At 43.8% G+C, this 22598-nt stretch overlaps 1 protein-coding gene across 8 annotated transcripts in view; it reads left to right on the top strand.

Annotated features, from left to right (window-relative positions):
- MYO5A (myosin VA) overlaps positions 1-22598 on the top strand; it is a 128163-nt gene that overhangs the window by 61335 nt on the left and 44230 nt on the right. For all 8 annotated transcript variants that reach the window (XM_083586125.1, XM_083586128.1, XM_083586130.1 and 5 more), the window contains exons 9-19: positions 6104-6210; positions 7640-7905; positions 8168-8249; positions 9984-10124; positions 12136-12261; positions 12933-13016; positions 17078-17236; positions 17858-17955; positions 18421-18507; positions 18600-18708; positions 20410-20621. In XM_083586125.1, the coding sequence (XP_083442251.1) occupies positions 6104-6210; positions 7640-7905; positions 8168-8249; positions 9984-10124; positions 12136-12261; positions 12933-13016; positions 17078-17236; positions 17858-17955; positions 18421-18507; positions 18600-18708; positions 20410-20621 (1471 nt within the window). The remainder of the gene's footprint in view (positions 1-6103; positions 6211-7639; positions 7906-8167; positions 8250-9983; positions 10125-12135; positions 12262-12932; positions 13017-17077; positions 17237-17857; positions 17956-18420; positions 18508-18599; positions 18709-20409; positions 20622-22598) is intronic.

Genomic DNA, 22598 nt, shown 5'->3' on the forward strand with positions numbered 1-22598 from the left:
GTAAGAAGCGACTGCGCGTGTGCGCGGGTCGCATTTTGTCGCTTCTGCGCATGCGCGTGACGTCATTTTTGACTGTCTGCACATGCGTGAACGGCGAAACCCGGAAGTAACTGTTCAGTTTCTGTTAATTGGTTCTCATGGGAAACTTACAGATTCTGGCTTCACACAATTAACTCAAGGCCGTGTCAATTTACTCTTGGCAGAAAGCCAAGGTCAGCTTGACCTAGAAACTACTTACTCTGATTGGTTAACGACCAGCACTCAACTCTGTTATCTAGGGATTGCTAGCACAGTTTGGTGTGTTAGGGGTGTGTTAGGAGTAGAAGTGCTGTGTATGGTTAAGAGAGAGAGAGAAAGAAAGGATTTATTTTGCTTTGTTTCGTATGCAGAAACTCTGCTGGTTTTATTTTTCCTTTTAATAAATCCTGTAAATAGTTATTCTGAGTCTAGCTGACTAGTCATTTCCACCTCAACTAGCTTCTTCGCTGTGCAGGAAAACTCTGCTACGTTTGGGCTAAAGCCATTAGAGCTATGCCTGACACTTCAAAGTTCCATGAGGTTATGGGCATTGTGCTGCCAGCCTGAGTTGTGGTGGTGTCAGCATCAACGGCGTTGGTTCCAGTAGTTCCAGAAGTTGTTGTTCCTGTTGGTGCAGCAGATGGACACTGGCTGGTTCCTGACTGTGGTGAGCTGGTGACGCAGTGGACACAAGGACAACAGCTGCAGCGTGTGAGTGCTGGGTGCTGTGGTTCCTGTTCTCTCTCTCGGTGGTCGTGAGTAGCTGGTTCTGGGTTCCAGGGACATCGCTCTCAAGATGGCCTCACAACCAGTTCAGATGGCTTTTGAGCGTCTGAATGACTCCAATTACTTGCTGTGGTCAGAACGCATGCAGGCAGTGCTGCAGAGGGATCGTCTCTGGCAAGTGGTGAGTAAGTTTCCTGCGAAGCCTGATGATGAAGACCTCGATAAAGACCAAAGAGCAAGGGCCACAATTGTCTTGGGGCTGGAAGATTCCCAGTTGCCGTATGTGAGGGGAATCAAGACAGCTAGAGGTGTGTGGCAAGCACTTAAAGAACTCCATGTGCGTGAGACAGCGGTTTCCAAGCTGTTCATTCGCAAGGCATTGTACAAGGCAATGTTACAGCCTGGGGTTACAATGCAGGAACACCTACACAGTTTACAGTTAAAGTTTGCTGCGCTACAGGAAAGAGACTGTGCATTAGACCAGCAGGAGAAGGTGGCTATTATTTTGAGTTCTCTCCCGGAAAGCTGGGATAATTTAGTTTTGTCTCTAGAAGGCATACAGGAGCGTGATTTATCAGTCAGTTACGTTACTGGGCGTTTGATTGAAGAATGGCAGAAGAGGCAAGAAAGGTCGTTGGCTGCAGAGGCTTCTACAGGCGGGCGGTTTGGAAGGAGTTCTCATGCCGTGCCAGGGGTGAAGCAAGAGCAGCGTGCCGGTGAGGAGTCAGCGTTTGCTGTTAGGCGTTGTTTCCGATGTGGGTCTTCAGCGCATCTAAAACGACAATGTCCTGAGTTGGTCAAGTCTCAGTTGCCGGTGCAGGAGCAGAGACGAGATCAGCAGCAGCAGCAGCAGCGGAAAAAGAAGTTCTTCAAACAAAAACAGTCGGCTCAGCTGGTGACCGCCGAGGTCAAGATTGCTGATGAGAAACAAGCTGTCTGGGTGGTCGATTCGGGAGCGTCTCGGCACATCGTAAATTCAGATGAATTGTTTGTTTCCAAGAACTCAGCACAGCGCAGCCAGGTGGCTCTAGCAGACGGAAGTACTTCTGAAGTGATTTCGGGGGGTGCAGTTTTTGTTCCTTGTCTTCATGAATGCCTGCAAAATGTACTTTATGTGCCTTCATTAAGGAGCAATCTGATGTCTGTAGATTGTTTGCTAAAAGCTGGGTTTAAAGTGTATTTTGAAGGAGACAGTTGCATTATTAAGAAGGCTGGTGAGATTTTAGGCACTGCTAAGTCAGAGGGAGGCTTGTTTTGGCTTAAAGCAGGATCTCAAGTTGCAGCAGTAGTCAGTAAATCTCAGCCTGCAGTGAATAACAAAGCTATACATGACAACTGTGTGCACTTATTGCATAGGAAAATGGGGCATGCTGGCTGGAAAAGTATACTAAAAATGTCTGAATTGGCTGATGGGGGTAATTTAAAGAGTTGTAACAAGTACCTTGATTGTAATGTTTGTAAAAAGGTTAAAACCCACAGAGTCTCTTACCCCAGAAGTGACAGAGTTAGTGAGTCACCGCTACAGCTGGTTCACATGGACGTAATTGGTCCATTTGCTGTAAGCAGGGGTGGATCGCGTTTTTCATTAACAATTGTGGATGACGCCACGCGTTACTCTTGGGTTTTTCCCATGAAGAATAAGGGTGACGTGTTCACTAAGTTTAAAGGCTGGGTGGCATCTGTGGAAAGATTTCTGTCCATTAAACTCAGAAGGATTCAGACGGACAGAGGTGGCGAATTTATGTCAAATGCTTTTAGAGATTGGTTACAAAAGCGTGGCATTGGGCATAGAAAAACGAACGTTTTTTCCCCAGAGGAGAATGGCGTTGCAGAGCGAAAAAACAGATCTTTACAAGATATGATGTTTGCCATGCTTGATGATGCTGATTTGCCCATGTCTTATTGGGGGGAGAGCATGCTCACCGCGTGTTATCTCCAAAATAGGCTCTTTCATCAAACAATAGGTACAACTCCATACTTTAAATTGTTTCAGAAAAAACCCAAAATTGACCATTTGCATGTGTTTGGATCAAAAGCCTGGGTATTAATTCCAAAACAAATGAGAAAGAAGGGAGATCCTAAGACCAAACAGTTAGTGTTTGTGGGTTACCAGGAGCTGGGAAAAGGTTTCCGCTTTGCTGAAGGGACAAATGGCATTGTGATCTCCAGGAATGCCACTTTTTGTGAACATAGTGGCTGGGAGAGACTACATGCCAATACTGAGGTTTGGTTTGAACCTTCCCAGGAGCTTCATGACTCTGAAGGTAAACATAGAGAATCAGAGTCTGAGGGGGAGGAAAGTTCAGATAAGAGCTCTCAAGAAAGTGGAATTAGCCAGAGACCAGTTGCTAAGCAACAAAAGAGAGGTCATAGTTCTGAGGAGGAAAGTGGGTCAGAAGAAAAATTTTCTCCCAGAAGATCTAAAAGACAAAACAAAGGAGTGCCTCCAGTGCGTTTTTCTCCAGATACTGCAAATGTGTTTAGTGTAATTGCAGAGCCCAAGAGTTTTCAGGAGGTGTTAAAGTTACCAAAAGAGGAGGCAGAGCTCTGGAAACAGGCAATGGAGGAAGAGATGTCCTCTCTGAATGAGCACAAGGTTTTTACACCAGTAGCAGCGCCTGAGGGGGCAAAGATTGTAGGCTGCAGGTGGGTGTACAAACTTAAACCTCTGGTGACAGGAGAGTACAAATACAAAGCTCGTTTAGTGGCTCAAGGATACTCTCAGAGGCCTGGAAAAGATTATGACGAGACTTTTTCCCCTACTGCTAAGGGGGACAGTGTAAGGCTGATTCTAACGCTTGGAGCAAAGAGAAAACTCCTGTTAAACCATTTTGATATCCAGACTGCATATTTACATGCATCAATATCAGAAGACCTGTATCTAGCCGAACCGCCTGGTTATGAGACAGGTTCCAATAGAGTGTTGAAATTAAACAAAGCTCTATATGGTCTCAAACAGGCTGCAAGATCTTGGAACAAATGTTTCCATGAGGCCTTAGTGTCATTTGGTTTCAAGCAGAGTACAGCTGACAATTGTGTTTATGTACGTGGTACAGGCAGTGATCAAGAGTTTTGTCTGATTTATGTAGATGATGTATTGTATGCTTGCAAAACAGATAAACAAACTAAAAGGTTTGCCAAGCAATTGTCCAGTAAGTTCAAAGTGAAAGACTTAGGCCCGGTTAGGACATATCTAGGGTTGGAAGTGTGCTGGGCCCAAGATGGCAGCTGCCTAATTAGTCAGCAGAACAAAGTTAAACAACTACTGACTACATACAGGATGCAGGATTGCAAAGGGGCAGTGGTGCCTATGGATCCAGGTTTCATAAAAACACTTCATACAGATGAGAGTCCTGAATTTGAACATCCTGATGTATATCATTCTGTAATTGGAAGTTTATTGTATCTAGCACAGTGGTCCAGACCTGATATTAGCTATGCAGTAGGCATATTAAGTAGATTGGTCTCAAAACCCACACTAAATGCCTGGAAAGGGGTAAAACAAGTTCTGAGATACCTCAAACAGACAATTGGCTATATGTTACAATTAAATTCTTCAGAGGATGAAATGTTGAGTTGCTACTGTGATAGTGACTGGGGAAATTTGCCGGATAGAAAATCTGTCACAGGACTAGTCATAATGGTCGGTGGAGCTTTAATCAGCTGGCGGTCACGCAAGCAAGACGTTGTAAGTGTGTCATCAACGGAATCAGAGTACGCCGCGTTGAGTGAATTGTGCAACGAGGTGATTTATTTCAAGCATTTGTTAACAGATTTAAATGTAAATTGTGGAGAACCAGTACAAGTTTACATTGATAATCAAGCTTGTATAACCTTAAGTAAAACAGAGGGTTACAAATCGCGTTCCAAACATATCTCTGTAAAATACCAAAATGTGCGTTGCTGTGTACAAGACAATGTAATCACCTGTACTTATGTATCAAGTGAAGAAAATGTAGCAGATGTGTTAACTAAACCATTGGCAAAGGTAAAGAACAAGCGAATGTGCAAGGGTTTAGGTTTGCTGGAAAAATAATCTCCTACATAGGTGTATTTGATGTTAATTGTCCAGCAGAATCTGTGAGGGGGTGTTCAGTTTCTGTTAATTGGTTCTCATGGGAAACTTACAGATTCTGGCTTCACACAATTAACTCAAGGCCGTGTCAATTTACTCTTGGCAGAAAGCCAAGGTCAGCTTGACCTAGAAACTACTTACTCTGATTGGTTAACGACCAGCACTCAACTCTGTTATCTAGGGATTGCTAGCACAGTTTGGTGTGTTAGGGGTGTGTTAGGAGTAGAAGTGCTGTGTATGGTTAAGAGAGAGAGAGAAAGAAAGGATTTATTTTGCTTTGTTTCGTATGCAGAAACTCTGCTGGTTTTATTTTTCCTTTTAATAAATCCTGTAAATAGTTATTCTGAGTCTAGCTGACTAGTCATTTCCACCTCAACTAGCTTCTTCGCTGTGCAGGAAAACTCTGCTACGTTTGGGCTAAAGCCATTAGAGCTATGCCTGACACTTCAAAGTTCCATGAGTAACGTGCTCTGTTACTTCTGGGTCGCCGTGGAGCACAACCTGAAAATACACATCCTGAAGCGTATTTATCCCGAGGTATGACTGTACTTACAGAAAACGCAATGCGGAAGCCGTGTGGCACATTCGACTTTCAAAAATCATTTGGAAACCAAAACATTCGATTTCTGAGGTGTTTGAAAACCTAGGTTCCACTGTAGTAGATTTATGCAGCTGGTTTTTTTATGTGGTAAAATTCCCTTTAAAAAATTAAGGTAAACATAGAAAAGTAATATTCTCATATATATTGAACCCTGTCTGGGTGTTCTGATATATAATATGGGTATAGCAAGAAATTAAGGCAATTCTCTGAGTAATTAACAACTGAGATGTTATTGCAACACCTTCAGTTTGCACGACAGCTTGCAACAGTGTTGGGTCACCTGTGGCCCAGCATCTGTTGTTTGACCCCACCAGCCCAGATGGCATGGTCAGTGGCCCAGGCAGATGAGAGCTGTGGTCCAGTGAGATCTGAAGGACCACAGGTTTCCCATCTTGGCACTAAATGTGCATTTCAAGATAGTAGCTGATGCAAAAGGAGATAATATCTCACTATACAAATCTCCTTAAGGAGGCTTTTTTTACTGATGAGATGCCAGCAGATATTCACTGAGGATTGGGTTTGAATGACATTTTCTCCACACTATGGCTAGTACTTTTTTGTTGTCCTTGTCATCCTTGTTCAGATGCTTAATTGGACATGGCTTCATTGGACATTTGCATTTTAATCTCGGCAAAAGGAATACTGATTTCTTTTCTCTCCCCCACTCCCACCCAATATGATAGGTATTGTTGATTCCTGTCAGATGGGAATATTTCAGATCCTTGCTGCTATTCTTCACCTGGGCAATGTGGCATTCACATCTCGAGATGCTGACAGCTGTACAATACCAGTAAGTTCCAAATAAGTTCAAAGCAGTAAACATTGTAATATTTCTAATCTTCTTGGCCTGTTTTTGGATCAGCGTGCTGAACCTGGAAAAATGCAACCAATTTCTGTTTCCCCACTGCCTTTACCTTCTTCTACATCTTCCTTCACACTGGCTCAAGATAAAATGTCACAGTTCACATCTTTTAAGGAGCTATGTCAATATGTCTTGTTTGCAAGAGCATTGTGCGAAATCGTTCTTTGTCTACCAGCAGTGCCTGTGAAGGAAAACATTTTGCCATACATTAGGAAGTTGCACAGAAATTTACTTTTCTTTGTGCAAGGCTGGCCTCAGCCAAGTACAAAAGTAACATTGTTTTGCTCTCTGGTAGTCCATAGACATGTGGGATTAGGGTTAAGGAGGGTGGGCAGGTCCCAGGACCATTGTAATGATATCAACTTGTAGGGCTGGCTTCAAGTGCACCACATGATTGGGCACCTGACATGAGCCTCCTGGACTTTATGCTGTGAGAAGGTCATCTTTGCTGAGGAAGTAGGGTGCGTTGAATTTTTCAACTTTCAGATTCAAAAAAATGAGGGGTGCTCAAAAGTTGTAACATGGCTTGGGAATTCAAAATATTAGGTAAAATGTGCGCAAAATTGCATAGAAATCATTAAATATGATTGCCAAGTATTTGTACTTATATACAGTCGTACCTTGGAATTTGAATGGAATCCATTCCGGAAGTCCGTTCAATTTCCAAAACATTCGGAAACCAGAGCACGGATTCTGATTGGGCCAATCGGAAGCCGCGGAAGCCCCATTGGACGTTCGGTTTCCAAAGAACGTTTGCAAACCGGAACACTCACTTTCAGGTTTGCAGCATTTGAGAGCCCAAACATCCAAGTACCAAGGCATTCGGGATCCAAGGTACAACTGTATTATTATTACTATTGTTTGTTTATTTAGCATTCCCTGACATTTTTCAGAAGGTAAAATTAAAATTATTTGGTTTTGTGAAAGCAGTTTGTGTGCTTCCTCATCAGACATAGACTTGTCAAGCTAAATGTTGTCCAATAATAAAAATAATTGCAGATTTGAATTCCTCACACCCAAAAACATATTTTTAAGACCCCTCAATGAAGCAATGTGCAAAAAATGAGTTTCACCACCTAAAACGACACACCCTGTGAGGGAGGGGGGACGCAGGGAAGATGTCTTGTCCAAGGGCTCACCAAAAACTGAAGCCAATGCTGTCAACCTCTTAAGCCGACCTTTCTATGCATTCTCTATAAAAGCAGGGATTGAAGTTAATATGAGATATTTCTTAACACCTTCTCACCGCAAATCTAGAAAATGGTAGAAGGGTTTCTGCTTGCTTGGGGAGCATTAATGCATGCTTTGTCAGTGGTCAATAATACTTTCAAATCTAAGGAGATTATTGTCCTTGTAGGCCAAACACGAACCCCTCACCATCTTCTGTGATCTCATGGGAGTAGAATATGAACAGATGGCTCACTGGCTCTGCCACAGGAAGCTTGCTACTGCCACAGAGACCTACATCAAACCAATTTCCAAACTGCAGGCCATAAATGCCAGGGATGCTCTTGCAAAACATGTATATGCTAGTCTGTTTAACTGGATTGTCGATCATGTGAACGAAGCTCTTCATTCCACCATGAAACAACATTCTTTTATTGGCGTATTGGACATCTATGGGTGAGTTTCCTCTGAGTAGCTTGATGTAACAAAATGTAACAAAATGAAAAGTAAAAAAACAAACAACCCGAAGAAAAATACAAAATATAACAATATAAGTTGGGCATGGGTATTATTGCCCAAGCTGCTAAGAACATCAGTATTTTAGAAGTATGGCAGTTTGTGTACGTCAACCCACTCTTGTACTATGTTGACATGATATTTATCTTGCAAACATTTACTCCTTTAATTTATGTTGGGGTTGTCTTTGGTTTTCCCCCAGGTTTGAAACCTTTGAAATAAACAGCTTTGAACAGTTCTGTATAAACTATGCCAATGAGAAACTGCAGCAACAGTTCAATATGGTAAGTGAGAACCAAGTTTTTCTGTGCTTCGACCCACTAATGGTCCTTTTTGATAGCTAGATCCTCTGTGTGGCACTGAACTTCTCTTAAGAGCATGTGCTCATCAGTTTCCTGGAATAGGTCCTAGTGACAGCTGGTGGAGTTTTCATTTTATCTTTCCCTAATTAGAGTTCTACTTCTTTTTTGTTTTGTTTCTCCTACCTTGGTCCTTCTTGAGTGAGATAGTAATTTTAATCAAAATGTTCCTTGGGATAGCTGGACAGACACACCAATAAGGTTAACCAGATTACTTGCAAGCTGGATGTCAGCAGCCTGTTAAGCAGTAGACAGGAGTCTCCTGATTAGTAGGTTCACTGGTGGGTAAGACAGCATTTCCCCCACCAATGGGTCAGGGTGAGAAGGAGGCAGACCAGTCCTTGCACTTCATCAAATACGCTGGTGGGACTCCAATCTGTAAGACAGCAAACCGTAACTGCCTATTGCTTACACATCCACCCATCATTTTATTTTATGCAACCTTTCCATAGTTCAAACCATGCTCAAAGCACCTTTCAAGATGAAAAATAATAATAATCGCAATGTAACAAAAGTAGTCATAAACAATAAAACACCAGTGAATACACAACCAAGTTGAACAACATCCAACTTGCTATGCTGAAGTCATGCCCACACCACTCCTTTATAACAGGAATCCAGGTGTGGGGAGCATCATTTGCTGGATCAACATCTTACCTTGCAGAGCCATGTCTGGCAAGCTGCTGTGCCTTCAACCCTTGCCTTGCTTGTGTCATGTACTGATTTGAGCATTAACGTTTTTGGCAGGAAACATAATCCGATCCCTTCATCCAGTGAGAGCCAGGACAGTTCCTTCGCTATTGTTTGTTATTTAGTTTTATATAGATTTCATACTTAGTATTTGGGAAACTTTAGGTGCTTTACAAATTACCGTATTTTTCACTCTATAGGACGCACTTTTCCCCCTCCAAAAATGAAGGGGAAATGTGTGTGCGTCCTATGGGGCGAATGCAGGCTTTCACTGAAGCCTGGAGAGCGAGAGGGGTTGGTGCGCACCGACCCCTCTCGCTCTCCAGGCTTCAGGAAGCTATCCATAAGCCTTGGGAGCCCGCGGGAGTTCCCGCCGGTCTCCCAAGGCTTCCGGAGAGCTGCCTGCATCCCGAAGCCCGGGATGTGCTGAGAAGTGCGCTCCGGGCTTCGGGCAGCTCTCCGCAAGCCGTGGGAGCCCGGCGCGACTTCTTGCCGGGCTCCCTAGGCTTGCGGATAGCTGCCTGTTCTGGGGGCTGGGGTCGGGGGAAGCTCGGGCTTCCCCTGCCCCAGCCCCGCGCCGGGGGGGGGGGAAATAATTTTTTTTCTTTATTCCTCCCCCCCCCAAAAAACTAGGTGCGCCCTATGGGCTGGTGCGCCCTATGGGGCGAAAAATACGGTATGTGGTGAGGGGATGGTGATGATTATGATATTGATGAGAAGGATAAAAGCTTGGGGCATTGTCTGTTTCTAAGCTTCTTATTCTGTCTACCTTATTTTATAATTTTCTTGCTGCTTTCCCCATACTAAAAGACATATTAATTTTGAACACGTTATACAGATTCATTTGTCCACTTTGATCTGTACTTAGTAAATGGTGGGCTCAATTTTAATTTGTGAGCAATTTAGTTAAATGTATTGGGAAGAAAACAATGAACTTTCTCTGTTTACGGCTTCCCCTTCCTCTTATAGCATGTGTTTAAACTGGAGCAAGAAGAATATATGAGGGAACAAATTCCGTGGACCTTGATTGATTTCTATGATAATCAGCCCTGCATTAACCTCATAGAGGCCAAACTGGGTATTTTGGATTTGCTAGATGAAGAGTGTAAGGTAGGAGTTCAACAGATCTCACCTTTATGTTGTGTCAAGTTCTGTTGGTTTCCAGCTTCCTCTGTTGACTGTGTTAGTGCATAACACTCTGCCAAAATGCGTAATAGACTTTAAACAAAACATTCTTGCAGTTTGAGTACTCCTGTTTCGCTCTTCCTTTCCTTCAACTGATAGCAACAAACCATAAATCTTGGCTTAGCATCATGCCAGAAACAGCACTTCTGTTTTGTTTCTCTCCAAACCATGATGTCAAGCCAGTGTACCACACACCTTGGTTTAGTGTAGCGTGCAAAGCATGGGTTATATCCAACTTAAGTCCTACTCATTGCAGACCCACTGAAAGGAGTGAATCTGAGTTAGCTGCATCCATTAAGTTGCGTTCATTTCATTTGAGTGGATCTGCTCTGAGTAGGACTAACATTAGATATTACCCTGTGAATGCTGTTTTGAGGTGGAGGAAGAGAGAGGATCTCTGCCATGTCAATGTTCGTATGTGTTCCTGTTAAGCCATTATTTGTTTGAAACTATTATTTTAGGGATGCGGGTGGTGCTGTGGGTTAAACCACAGAACCCTAGGACTTGCTGATCAGAAGGTCGGTGGTTCGAATCCCCGTGATGGGGTGAGCTCCCGTTGCTCGGTCCCTGCTCCTGCCAACCTAGCAGTTTGAAAGCACGTCAAGGTGCAAGTAGATAAATAGGTACCGCTCCGGCGGGAGGGTAAACGGCGTTTCCGTGTGCTGTTCTGGTTCACCAGAAGCAGCTTAGTCATGCTGGCCACATGACCCGGAAGCTGTACGCCGGCTCCCTTGGCCAATAAAAAGAGATGAGCGCCGCAACCCCAGAGTCAGTCATGACTGGACCTAATGGTCAGGGGTCCCTTTACCTTTATTATTTTAGTCTAGACTCAAAGCATGCCAATGTGTAAAGGAGTCTTAGATTACAAGACTATAAATGCCCTCTCTTAGGAGGAAGCCCCGTGCATTGGCTCCCAGTACGTTTCCGAGCACAATTCAAAGTGTTGGTGCTGACCTTTAAAGCCCTAAACGGCCTCAGTCCAGTATATCTGAAGGAGCGTCTCCTCCCCCATCGTTCTGCCCAGACACTGAGGTCCAGCTCCGAGGGCCTTCTGGCGGTTCCCTCACTGCGAGAGGCCAAGTTACAGGGAACCAGGCAGAGGGCCTTCTCGGTAGTGGCGCCCGCCCTGTGGAACGCCCTCCCATCAGATGTCAAAGCGATAAACAACTACCTGACATTCAGTAGACATCTGAAGGCAGCCCTGTTCAGGGAAGTTTTTAATATGTGACATTTTAGTGTATTTTTCATCTTTGTTGGAAGCCACCCAGAGTGGCTGGGGAAACCCAGCCAGATGGGCGGGGTACAAATAATAAATTATTATTATTATTATTATTATTATTATTATTATTATTATTATGCAGTTCATTGGGGCTTATTTGTGAGTAAATGTTGAAGATTGGATGAAAGCTCTTTTAGGCGCACAAGCATACCCCCTGTGGGGCAGGGACAGTGTCCAGTTTTCACATCATGTTGAGCATCTAAATTTGATTAGTTTTCCCCCCTCTGAATTATAGTCCCCACCCCCACATAGCTTTTGTCCCCTTGCTCATATGGGTAAGAAATGTAGTGTGTGAATCAGTCCATCCACAGCCACTTCTTAAGGGGCTTAATTATTTTCTATTTTGTTATTTTTATTGGAACCTATCCCCAAAACAAGACTGGGAGCGGGTAACTCCTATGAATATGTAAAGTGGTATACAAATGAGGTATTTAAAGGGGTATTCTTAGAAACTGATGGCCCATACATTTGTGGCCAACAGTATTGTGAGCCATTAACTGCATCTTGTTTCTTTGAGTGGCTCAAATTCAGGTGAATTTTAAATGCCAAAACAACATTTTCCATTTCAGTTGTAGACTAGCTTTCCTTGTTTCACTTTTTCGTAATAAATCAGGATGGTTAAAATCTATCTGTTCATTTTATCTCTCCGTTCGCTAGATGCCTAAAGGTTCAGATAATAGTTGGGCCCAGAAATTATACAATACTCACTTGAACAAGTCTGTTCTCTTTGAAAAACCCCGTATGTCGAACAAAGCATTTATCATCCAACACTTTGCAGATAAGGTAAGGGTTTCTGTGTTCTGCCTGATTTGGTAAACCTGTTTGCTTGTGATGTTCTTGCACTTATCCATTCTGGAGTAATCAGTGGAAAAAATTGCGTATGATCCACAGCCCCAGATACTGAGATAACTAAAAAAAACGGTGGTTCTTACATGGGCTTATGCTGCCTGTGAATTATTTCTAGCTGTATTTAAAAATGTCCTGTGGGCTTTTTTTAGTAGCAGTTCATTGAAGGGTTTTAAATTTGAGATTGAGCCAGCCAATCTTTTAGTGACTGAGTAACAAATTAAGACACTTCAGATGGTGATCTTTAATTTGTTCACAGTGTGGCTGCCAGGTTAATTACATGCAAAATTGTTTCTGGATAGATATATTCAGCTGTAGCCTGTTTTCACATAGCATGGTCTGTTCACAAACTGCGTTGGAAATATATTGGTGACATTTGCCTTTGCGTATGTTAAGACATAGGAAAGTGATATAGTCAAGTCTCAGAATCACCATTCTGTGCCTTTAAGTTCATTAAAGGTGTAAAATATTGCAGTAGCAAGAACAGTGATTTTTAATACGTATTTTTTCTAGATTTGAGGTTGCAGGATGTATTTCTGCTTAGATAAATTAATCCTTCTGAATTTTCATTTTTTTGTCTTGTAAAATTAGATATTTTGTACTTCCAGGTGGAGTACCAGTGTGAAGGGTTTTTGGAAAAAAACAAAGATACTGTCTATGAAGAGCAGATCAAAGTTCTAAAATCAAGTAAGGTTAGTATTGAGATTCCCCCCTCCCCAGTACTAAAGGTTGAGTTCCAGATGATTTTAGCCCACTTAAATTATATATTAATTTTATCCATTAATTTGACTCGGAGTAACATTGAATCCCCTCTCCCCCGAAACTAGAGTTTGTCTGCTGATTTGTGCCTCGTGACTTTATATCCTCAACCCAAAAGCCTGTTTTTAAATTTATTACATGAACTTGGTGTAATCAAATCTAATTGCCCTCTGGATTGAACAACATACCTTCTAGTTGTTAAAACAATGTAACTTTAAGAACTGCTGCATTTGCTTGTTTTCTCTTCCCTTCCCTTCCTTTTTTCCATTTGTGTCGTAGCTTTTAACTCGTAAGCATGTGGGCAGGGACTGTCTTATTTTTCAATCTGTGTATGACACTTAGAAAATGTTAGGCACTTCATAGATGATTGATGATGGTGATAATTGACGAAGGTGTTCTGTTTCTAAAGCTAGTTGTACCAAGTATGTTTAACATTTGCATTTTAAAATATGTGTACAAAAGCAATTTGACTTTGGTAATGCAGGCTGTAATTCTATGCACACATATTAGGGAGCAACCATTTAAGCTGCTCCCTAATATTTAAACCTTTTTTTAGTATTGTGTTTACAGAAATGTCACAATGAGTAGGCGATTATTCATGTTTGGCTGTATGAATTCGTTTTTTTATTTATAATCTCTCTGACTTGTTTTTCACCATACATCTTCCCCAGAAGGTAATCCTAAAACCTAATGCATTGCTAAAAAATTTGGACACCTAAAGTGTGTCTAGACTAGCAGTATATATGTAGTTCTGCATTTATTTATTTTAAGCAAGGTGATACAGGCTGGGTGATATCCTCTTTATTCCTCTTTATTACTGCATTTCTGGATTTCCCCCATATGAAAATATTTACCTTTCCTTGGACGGGTCTGGACAACCAAAACATTCTGCCTCCTCCTTTGCCATTGTCCTGCTCCATCTGCCATTACCAGAATATTTTTCTTTAAGCAGAAGTTCTGGTGAACTTGCACCCATTCACCTAGAACGGCTTATTTCTTATAGCAGAAGCCAAATGCATCTCCACCCAAGAGCAAGAGATTAAAGGAAATGCAGTTAAATGCTACAAAAGTGCTAGTCTGGATGCAGTCTTGGGCTGCCATCCTGCATGTTAAGTGTGTGCAAGGCCCTTTGACTTCAGTTGGGCTACACTTGAACTGTCTACACTTTTGCTGCCTTGGTTTCCACAAGCACAACAGGAGGTGTGGGAAAATTTTGGCCCTCCAGAGGTTGCTGAGCCACATCTCCCATCAGCTCCGGTTGTTCGCTTCACTTTCTGGTATTGATGGGAACAGCAGTTCAACCACGTCTGGAGGGCCAAAGATTTCCTACACCCAGGGGTGGAGGAAGGGGGGCGGTGGGGGCAGCTCACCCCGGGTGTCATCACCGAGGGGGGTGACATTCAGCGCGCCACCTGCCCACGATTCCCAAGACTACACTGAGCTGTTGGGGGAAGGGGCAGAGCTGTGCTGCCTTGCTGGCGGCTGTGATGGCCTGGGATTCGGACTCGGATGCTGAACCTGAGGGATCCCAGCCTGCACAGGATTCCCCGCCTCCAGAACCAGCTGAGCTGGGGCTTGAGCCTGAAGGGTCCTCACCTGTGCTGGATCCTCAGGTGCAGGCATCAGCTGAGTCCGCTCTGGCGCCTGAGGTGTTGGAGGACCCATTGCCTGCAGGTGCTCCACTCTCAGCCCCATCAGAGGAACCTGAGGTTGCCTCTGGGTCCGGTAACCCTCCAGCCTCTCCTGAGCTGCAGAGGCTCAGGGCAGAGAGACGGAGGGAACTAAGTTCCCTCAGGAGGAGTGCTCGCCTCCAGGCCAGGAGAGGCGAGTCACCTGAGGATCGGGGCCGCCCTATGCCTCGGGGCAGATAAAAGCCAGTCAGCCCCAGTCCCAAGTTGCGGGAGCAACATTGTTGGTTGACAGTTCCTGCCTGAACCCTGTCCTGCTTTCCTGCTGGAGCTCCTGACCTCACCCGACTCCCTGCCCGGCACCCAGCTTCAACTTCTATGGACTGCCTCCCTATTGCACCTTTGACCTCGGACTGGACTTGGACATCGCCTCTCGGTTAGCCCACGGGACCAGCACAGCGGCCTTCCTTCCTTTGTTTTGACAGCTCAGGGGAGGTTTGGGAGTCACGGGCGTGCAGCGCACCATTGCCCCCCACTCCTGGGCTGCGTCATGGGGTGGAGGTGGGGAGCCTCCCCCGAGCTGTCAAAAGGAAGAGGGAAGGGAGGAAGGCTGCTGGCAAAGTGGTGTGGCTTCTCTCCCCCCCACCCCCGCCCGGGAAGCAGCCCACCATGGATGGCTCGCTCCACGCCCCATGGATGGCTCACTCCGCTTCCATGGGCATCTCGCCCCCTGGGACGCTTGCCCCACCCCATGGCCCCGCCCCTAGGGGAACAGCATGTGCGCCACTCCGGGTGCCAGAGCAGCTAGCTACGCCTCTGCCTACATCTGCACTATACATAGCTGTCAACCGTCCCATATTTGGCGGGAAACTCCCTTATCCCAGCGCCGTGTCCCGCTGCTGTCCCTTATTGATGATGTCCCTTAAATTTCCCGGGTTTCAAAGGAAGCAGCTCCTCTCCCTCCCTCCCTGCCGGCCAGGGAGGAGGGAGGCTCCAACTGTGTTGCTTGGCTGCGTTGCTCACCCAATAAGGAGTCTAAGAACGACTGGGGGGTGGAGCTTGCATACCTTGTGCCAATCAAATCGGCTGCATTGCCTGGGGACTCGCCTTTGCTCAGCGCTTCCCAGCGGAGAGGTGACGGTGGTTTTCCTTGCTGCATCCCCTTTGCCGGGTTGCTGCGCTGTGGGAACCACCACTTGAGGCTTCGTTTGGCTGCTGGCTGGGCTTTCTGCCTTTGGCTCGGAGGGGCTCAGAAGTTGAACATACCTGTGCCCAGAAAATCCCTTATTTTGGCTGCTGATCCCTTATTTTCGAGGCTGCTGGTCCCTTATTTTCAAATCTGTAAGTTGAGAGCTATGGCACTATAGCGATGTGAAACTGACAGTTGTGCAAGTGAAAATGGTCCTATTGGCAAGCACAGGGCAAACAAGCTTCCCTGAATGCAGTTATATTAACTAACGGTAGGTGTTTTGTGTTGTTGTTTTTTTAAAAAGGAAACTGAGCTCCAATCCATGCTTGCTTGCTTTCCTTTCTTATTGCCATCTGGCTTTAAATGGAAAGATATGTTCTAATATTTTGACTGCTAGCAACTCGGCTGCAATATTGCTTGACCTGGGGTGTGAGCATTGGTTTGTTTCCTCTAAACTGACATGTTTTCCTTGGCCTGTTCTGCAGTCTTTTGCTATTCGGTTCCTCCTCAATCCCCTTCAGTTATAGAATGCTATCCCATGCTACAGTGATGGCTCCATTATTTCCCATAGACTGCAATGAAAGGGATATATGCCCTACTGCCCAGAAGTGGGGGAAATTGGAATATCAAATTTGACAGCTTTAGGACTGTGCAGTTAAGCATCACTGTAGCACCACTCCTGGCTATAGTGATTTCAGCACATTGCATCAGTGGTGATGCCTCTGTTTTTTTTGTGGACTGTGTGACGCCTCACTTGCTATTTCATGCCCTCCCAGTGACTCTGTATCCTGGTGCAAACATAATGTTCCTGACCTCTAAATCATAGTTGAGAATTTCGATATGTTGCATCATTACCAGGCAGTTGAAATCAAGTAAATGCAACTGGATAGCAATAAATCAGAAGCATTCATTTTGAGATTTGAGAAGTTTTAGAGGAAGCAATTAACAAATGGAATCAAATAAATAAACTGTTTCCATTAGCATGCTTACTTAAACTTTTCATTCCTTACATAAGTTTTCAAATTGGCAGCTGGAAATTGGCAACGCTTCGGAAGTGCCATGATAAGCCACCCCTTCCTATTTGCTTTTGGTTCTCCCTTTTTATTGCATTTCCCTTGGGAAAGCCCTTCTCTTTCTAATATAGAGGTGTGCTTTTTATCCCCTGTTTCTGAACCAGTTTAAGATGCTGCCTGAGCTCTTTCGGGATGAGAAGCCCATCAGCCCCACAACAGCAACACCTTCTGGCCGTATGCCGTTGTCTCGTGCGGCTGTAAAACCATCAAAGTCTAAAACGGCCCAAACAAGCAAGGAACATAAGAAAACAGTGGGCCATCAGGTGGGTGAATTTTGTTGCTATGCTATTCATTCAAGGATACCCCACCTGATAACAGGGCAGGAAGAGGGAAGAGTCCCTGTAAGCGTTTGTGGAGAAATGCTGTTGACCTTCTAAAAATAAAAGAGAGAGCTTTGTGGGTTATTAGCCAGTACAAGCACACACTAAATTCTCATTAAAAACAAAAAACATTAAGAACCAAGGTATATGACTTCCTGGAATATTGAAGTAAACTCTTGAGCAAATCTATCCAATCAATATGAAAGATGCAGATCATCTTTTTTTGTGTGTGTAAATGGATAGTATTACATTATTCATACATTTTGTTAAATAAAATAGTAAATATTGATGTTTTTAAATCTCGTTTTAGTTTACTGCTTATTTTAATTGTTTTTAATTACTACATTTCTGTTTTTATCAATAATTGTCTAATTCCTTGTAAAGTATATAAACTTCTTTAAACAATAAATACAAAAAAGAAATTAGTGGCATGACTTGTCTTTGCCTGATATTCTTAGATATTGTTGGGCTGAGAAGGTTCAACTTGCAGAATTTGCTCAAAAATCAGAATGCTTCTGTGTCTCCCCCCCCTTCAATTTCTCCCTTTTCATTTCTTTCCTATAGTTCAGAAATTCTCTGCATCTTCTGATGGAGACCCTTAATGCCACAACTCCTCACTACGTTCGGTGCATTAAGCCAAATGATTTCAAGTTCCCATTTATGTAAGTTGTTTTGCGCATAGCATCTAAAATGCAGTACTTGCTGCTCAAAATTACAGAGAGAAAACCTATATATTTTCTCTGCTACTTGTTTTGGATGAAATAGGAAGGCTTCATGTGCTTGCTCATTTCATTAGATTCAGCTAAATGTTATCTTCTCAAACATTAAAGCTGTTTCCCATGTTACGATGAAACATGGGAAGGGTATATATTCCATGAGTACTTTTCGGACACATTGAAGAAGAAAATCTGGAAGCTCCTTACAGATTGGCCAAGATATAACTAGGAATCCTCTTTTGTATTTTGATTTTTCATATCACGTGACTTGTGGGAGTACTTTTTGGCAAGTAAACATTACAACACATTAAAGAGAACACACAAGCATTAAGGCAACCGTACAGTTGTAGGAAACACCTGTAGAACCTTATCAAAATTTCTGCCTCAAATTAGCAATGTTTTCATCTCTAGGTTTGATGAAAAGCGGACCGTGCAGCAGCTCAGAGCTTGTGGTGTGCTGGAAACAATTCGAATCAGTGCAGCCGGCTTCCCTTCCAGGTGAGGCTGCTGGTGTTGTGATGTTTTGCTTGAATACAATATATACACAGGTAACTTTTTGTTTGCCTAACTCTGCTGCTTCTTGAAACCAGGTGGACCTATCAAGAATTTTTCAGTCGCTATCGTGTGCTGATGAAGCAGAAAGATGTCCTCAGTGACAGGAAGCAGACATGTAAAAATGTCCTGGAGAAACTAATTCTGGTAGTAGACTTTATGGTGCTTATTGTCTGTAAAGCTTGCTGAGCTCGCAAAATTATTATGGTGCTGGTTGGATCCGTTTCATTTAATAGAATAATCATGCTAGTGGCTGAGTTCTGTAGGGCAACAAAATGAGCCCCATATGGCTTTGCAAAGATGACTTCTTCCCGTTGGTTGAGCAAAGATGGCTTCCACTCCTTGTTTGAGCTTTCCCCTACACAGTATCCATATTGGTTTTCCATTTAAATCAACAGTCATGGCAGCTTTCTTTTTTTAAGATTCTTATAGTCCACTTTTCAGGCTTAATGGTACCAGTACACCGATTATTTCGGAAATTTTCATTCTTCCCTCTTCTCAGATTTGTACATGAGATTATTCTTGAGTAGCCCTCTGGTGGCGGTTCAGGGAAGGAGCAGCTACCAGGAGCGAGATTATGGACAGCCCTCCTGGCTGTTCCGCCTTTGCTCTCACCTTCCCATAGGGTAAGGGAGCTGTCAGACGGCCCTGGGGTGGCAGTTGAGAACATTGTTCTTTTGGTGAATACCCTCAAGCACTGTAAATAACACTGCCCAGGATTTTCTTGGCATATTAAAGTAACCTTTGTGGCTCAGAATAAAGCCACAGTCCATGTATTATTTCCCCTTCAAATCTCACAATGTTTTAAGTACTTTACTTTTACATGGCTGGCTACCAGCTAAAAATAACAGGATTTTTTAATGATTTTGCTCCTTTTGTTTAATCTGATTTTCAGCATGTCCTTTCATGTTGTATAGCAGGGGAGGCTGCCTCCTCTAAAAAGGAGTTTTGTGACTCCCAAGGCTACCGCATTGTTATTTTAATAATAATAATAATAATAATAATAATAATAATAATAATAATAATAAATAAAATATAGGGTTTTTTTAAGCATTCCCATGGGTCTCCTGCCTTGATCTCATGATTCCAAAAGGTTTCTGCGGCCCTCCAACTCCTCTTCCCATTTGTCTACATTTTTTAAAAAAGAAAACAATTTACTGAATTTCATAATTAACAATTAAAACAATGTAAATCAGCGTAGGCTAGCTGGTGGGAAAGTCTTTTGGGAGGCAACCTTGAGGATTGTAGTTCTCGCCACACCCACTTTAAACTTTAGCCACTCCCACTTTGATATGTAAGGAAAAAAGGTAAAGGACCCATGGACGGTTAAGTCCAGTCAAAGGCGGCTATGGAGTTGCGGCACTCATCATTGGCACTCAGGCCGAGGGAGCTGGCGTTTGTCCACAGACAACTTTCCAGGTTATGTGGCCAGCAGGACTAAACTGCTTCTGGCACAACGGGACACTGTGACGGAAACCAGAGCACAGGGAAACGCCATTTACCTTCCTGCCGCAGCGATACTTATTTATCTACTTGCATTGGTGTGGTTTTGATTTGCTAGGATGGCAGGAGCTGGGACAGGGCAACAGGAGCTCACCCCATAGTGTGGATTCGAACCACTGACCTGATTGGCAAGCCCAAGAGGCTCAGTGGTTTAGACCACAGCACCACCCGCTCCCATGACTCTCCGGGGTCAACGTGTCCCTTTGCCTCAAAAGATTAGCTACCGCTGACTTAGAGGATTCCTATTGCCTCTTTACCAATTCTGCTGTCATTGAGTCTTGTTGTTATTATTAATCCTTTGTCACTTTCGGTCTGTCGCTGATTGTACATTTCTTCTGAAAACAGGATAAGGATAAGTACCAGTTTGGGAAGACAAAAATATTTTTCCGGGCTGGTCAGGTAGCTTACTTGGAAAAAATAAGAGCCGATAAACTGAGAGCTGCATGCATCCGCATCCAAAAGACCATCAGAGGATGGTTGTTGCGAAAGAAGTACCTGCGCATGAGGAAGGCAGCCATCACCATTCAGAGATATGTCCGAGGGTACCAGGCAAGATGGTAAGCTGACCCCTGAGAAAAGCCTGGGTTGCTTTAAACAAAAACTCAACTGAACCTGTACAGTGGTACCTTGGTTCTCAAACTTAATCTGTTCCAGAAGTCCGTTCCAAAACCAAAGCATTCCAAAACTAAGGCGCGCTGTCCCATAGAAAGTAATGCAAAATGGATTAATCCATTCCACACTTTTAAAAACAACCCCTTTAACATGATTTAACATGAATTTTACTATCTAACGAGACCATTGATCCATAGAATGAAAGCAATAAACAATGTACTGCAGTCACACAATCAATCAACCAGTAGCTGAATTGGGTTCCAAACAGTCGCAAAAACAAAACGAAAAGAGCCTCAAAAACAAAACTGCAAAATAAATAGCAACAACAGACAGACCTCAGTGTAACACTCAAAACGGAAGCATGGCACTCAAAACAGAGCACGTTCGGCTTCCAAAAAAAGTTTGTAAACTGGAACACTTCCAGGTTTGCAGTGTTTGGGTTCCAAGTTGTTTGAGTACCAAGGCGTTGAGAACCAAGGTACCACTGTACTGATCATTATGTTATAAGATCCAACTTGATAAACTTCCTGTTTTGCTTTCTGCCTGTGATTGCAAGGGGGATATATCATGTATCCACTGTACTATAATAGTGTCTAGTGAGCTACATTTGGCTTGGTGGGTCACAGGTTAACTGAGCATGATGGTGTAGATTGTAAAGAACAGATCATGGAGGATCCGTATCCATGACCACCGGCATGTCAAGTGGGGCCTGCAAGAAAATGTTAAGTGCTACTGTTGAGGATTCCAGTTATTCCATTTCCCTCCTTTGTCAGTCAACATTTCACGCTCCCTGAGTATGCTCAGTCTTTATTGGGCTTGCTCCAACTCCTGCCCCCAACAGATTACAAACCTTGGGGTTCCCTCAAGCCTTCTGATGTGCTGTTTTGGCTAAGGACAATCTACACTTGAAGAACCAAGCTCATGAATGATGATAGCTACCGTATTTTTCGCTCGATAACACGCACCTGACCATAACACGCACATCGTTTTTAGAGGAGGAAAACAAGGGAAAAAACATTCTGAATGAAACAGTGGATGTATCATTTTTGTGCTTCATGCTGTGGCCACAGACATGTGATCTGATGGTGAATTTGGGGTGACCCAATGCAAAAATCCTGAGAATCCCTGTGGATCCATGCTTTGTAACCACGTTTTTGCACCATTGCAGCCCCAGGCAACAGTGCGTGTGTGATTTTTGGGGGGCAGGCTGTAGCCATGGACATGCTATGTGATCTGATGGTGAATTTGGGGTGACCCAATGCAAAGATCCTGAGGATCCATGTGGATCCATGCTTTTTAACCACATTTTAAGTGGGGAAGGAAGGAAAAATACAGAATGGACAAGGAGCACGAGAGGGGTGTGCAGAGAAGCAGCTGGCTAAGAATGCAGGAGAGGGGTATAACGGGAGGGAGGAAAGGAAGGCAAAAGTTTTCCCTCACCTACCCACCCAAGCCAGCCAGCTCTCTCTCTCTCTCTCTCTCTCTCTCTCTCTCTCTCTCTCTCTCTCCTGCATGTTTTCAGCAGCACCGGAGCACAGAGACGACACTCTGCTTTCCCCTCTGCTTGCCTGGAGGGGAGGGGCTTTCCCTGCTCTTTGTTCCGTTTGAGCAAACACAGCAAGGAAACAGAGGAGGGTGGGCAGTAAGACCCTGAGGCAGAATGCAGGAAAGCAGCCACTTCCTCTTTTCAGGTTTCCCTTCTCCGAGACGCGCGATTTGATTTTTGCCTGATTTTTTTTGCCATTTGGCTCCAGGGACCACACATTCGCTCAATAACACGCACAGACATTTCCCCTTCCTTTTTAGGAGAAAAAATCTGCGTGTTATAGAGGGGAAAATACGGTATATGCATCATGCAGGTCTCACTTGCCTATGTGCAGCCTCCAGTATAGAGGCAGTATGCCACTGAATACCAGTTGCTG

Source organism: Podarcis filfolensis (assembly GCF_964270895.1).
Source record: "Podarcis filfolensis genome assembly, chromosome: 14".
In the NCBI taxonomy this organism is placed as follows: Eukaryota; Metazoa; Chordata; class Lepidosauria; order Squamata; family Lacertidae; genus Podarcis; species Podarcis filfolensis.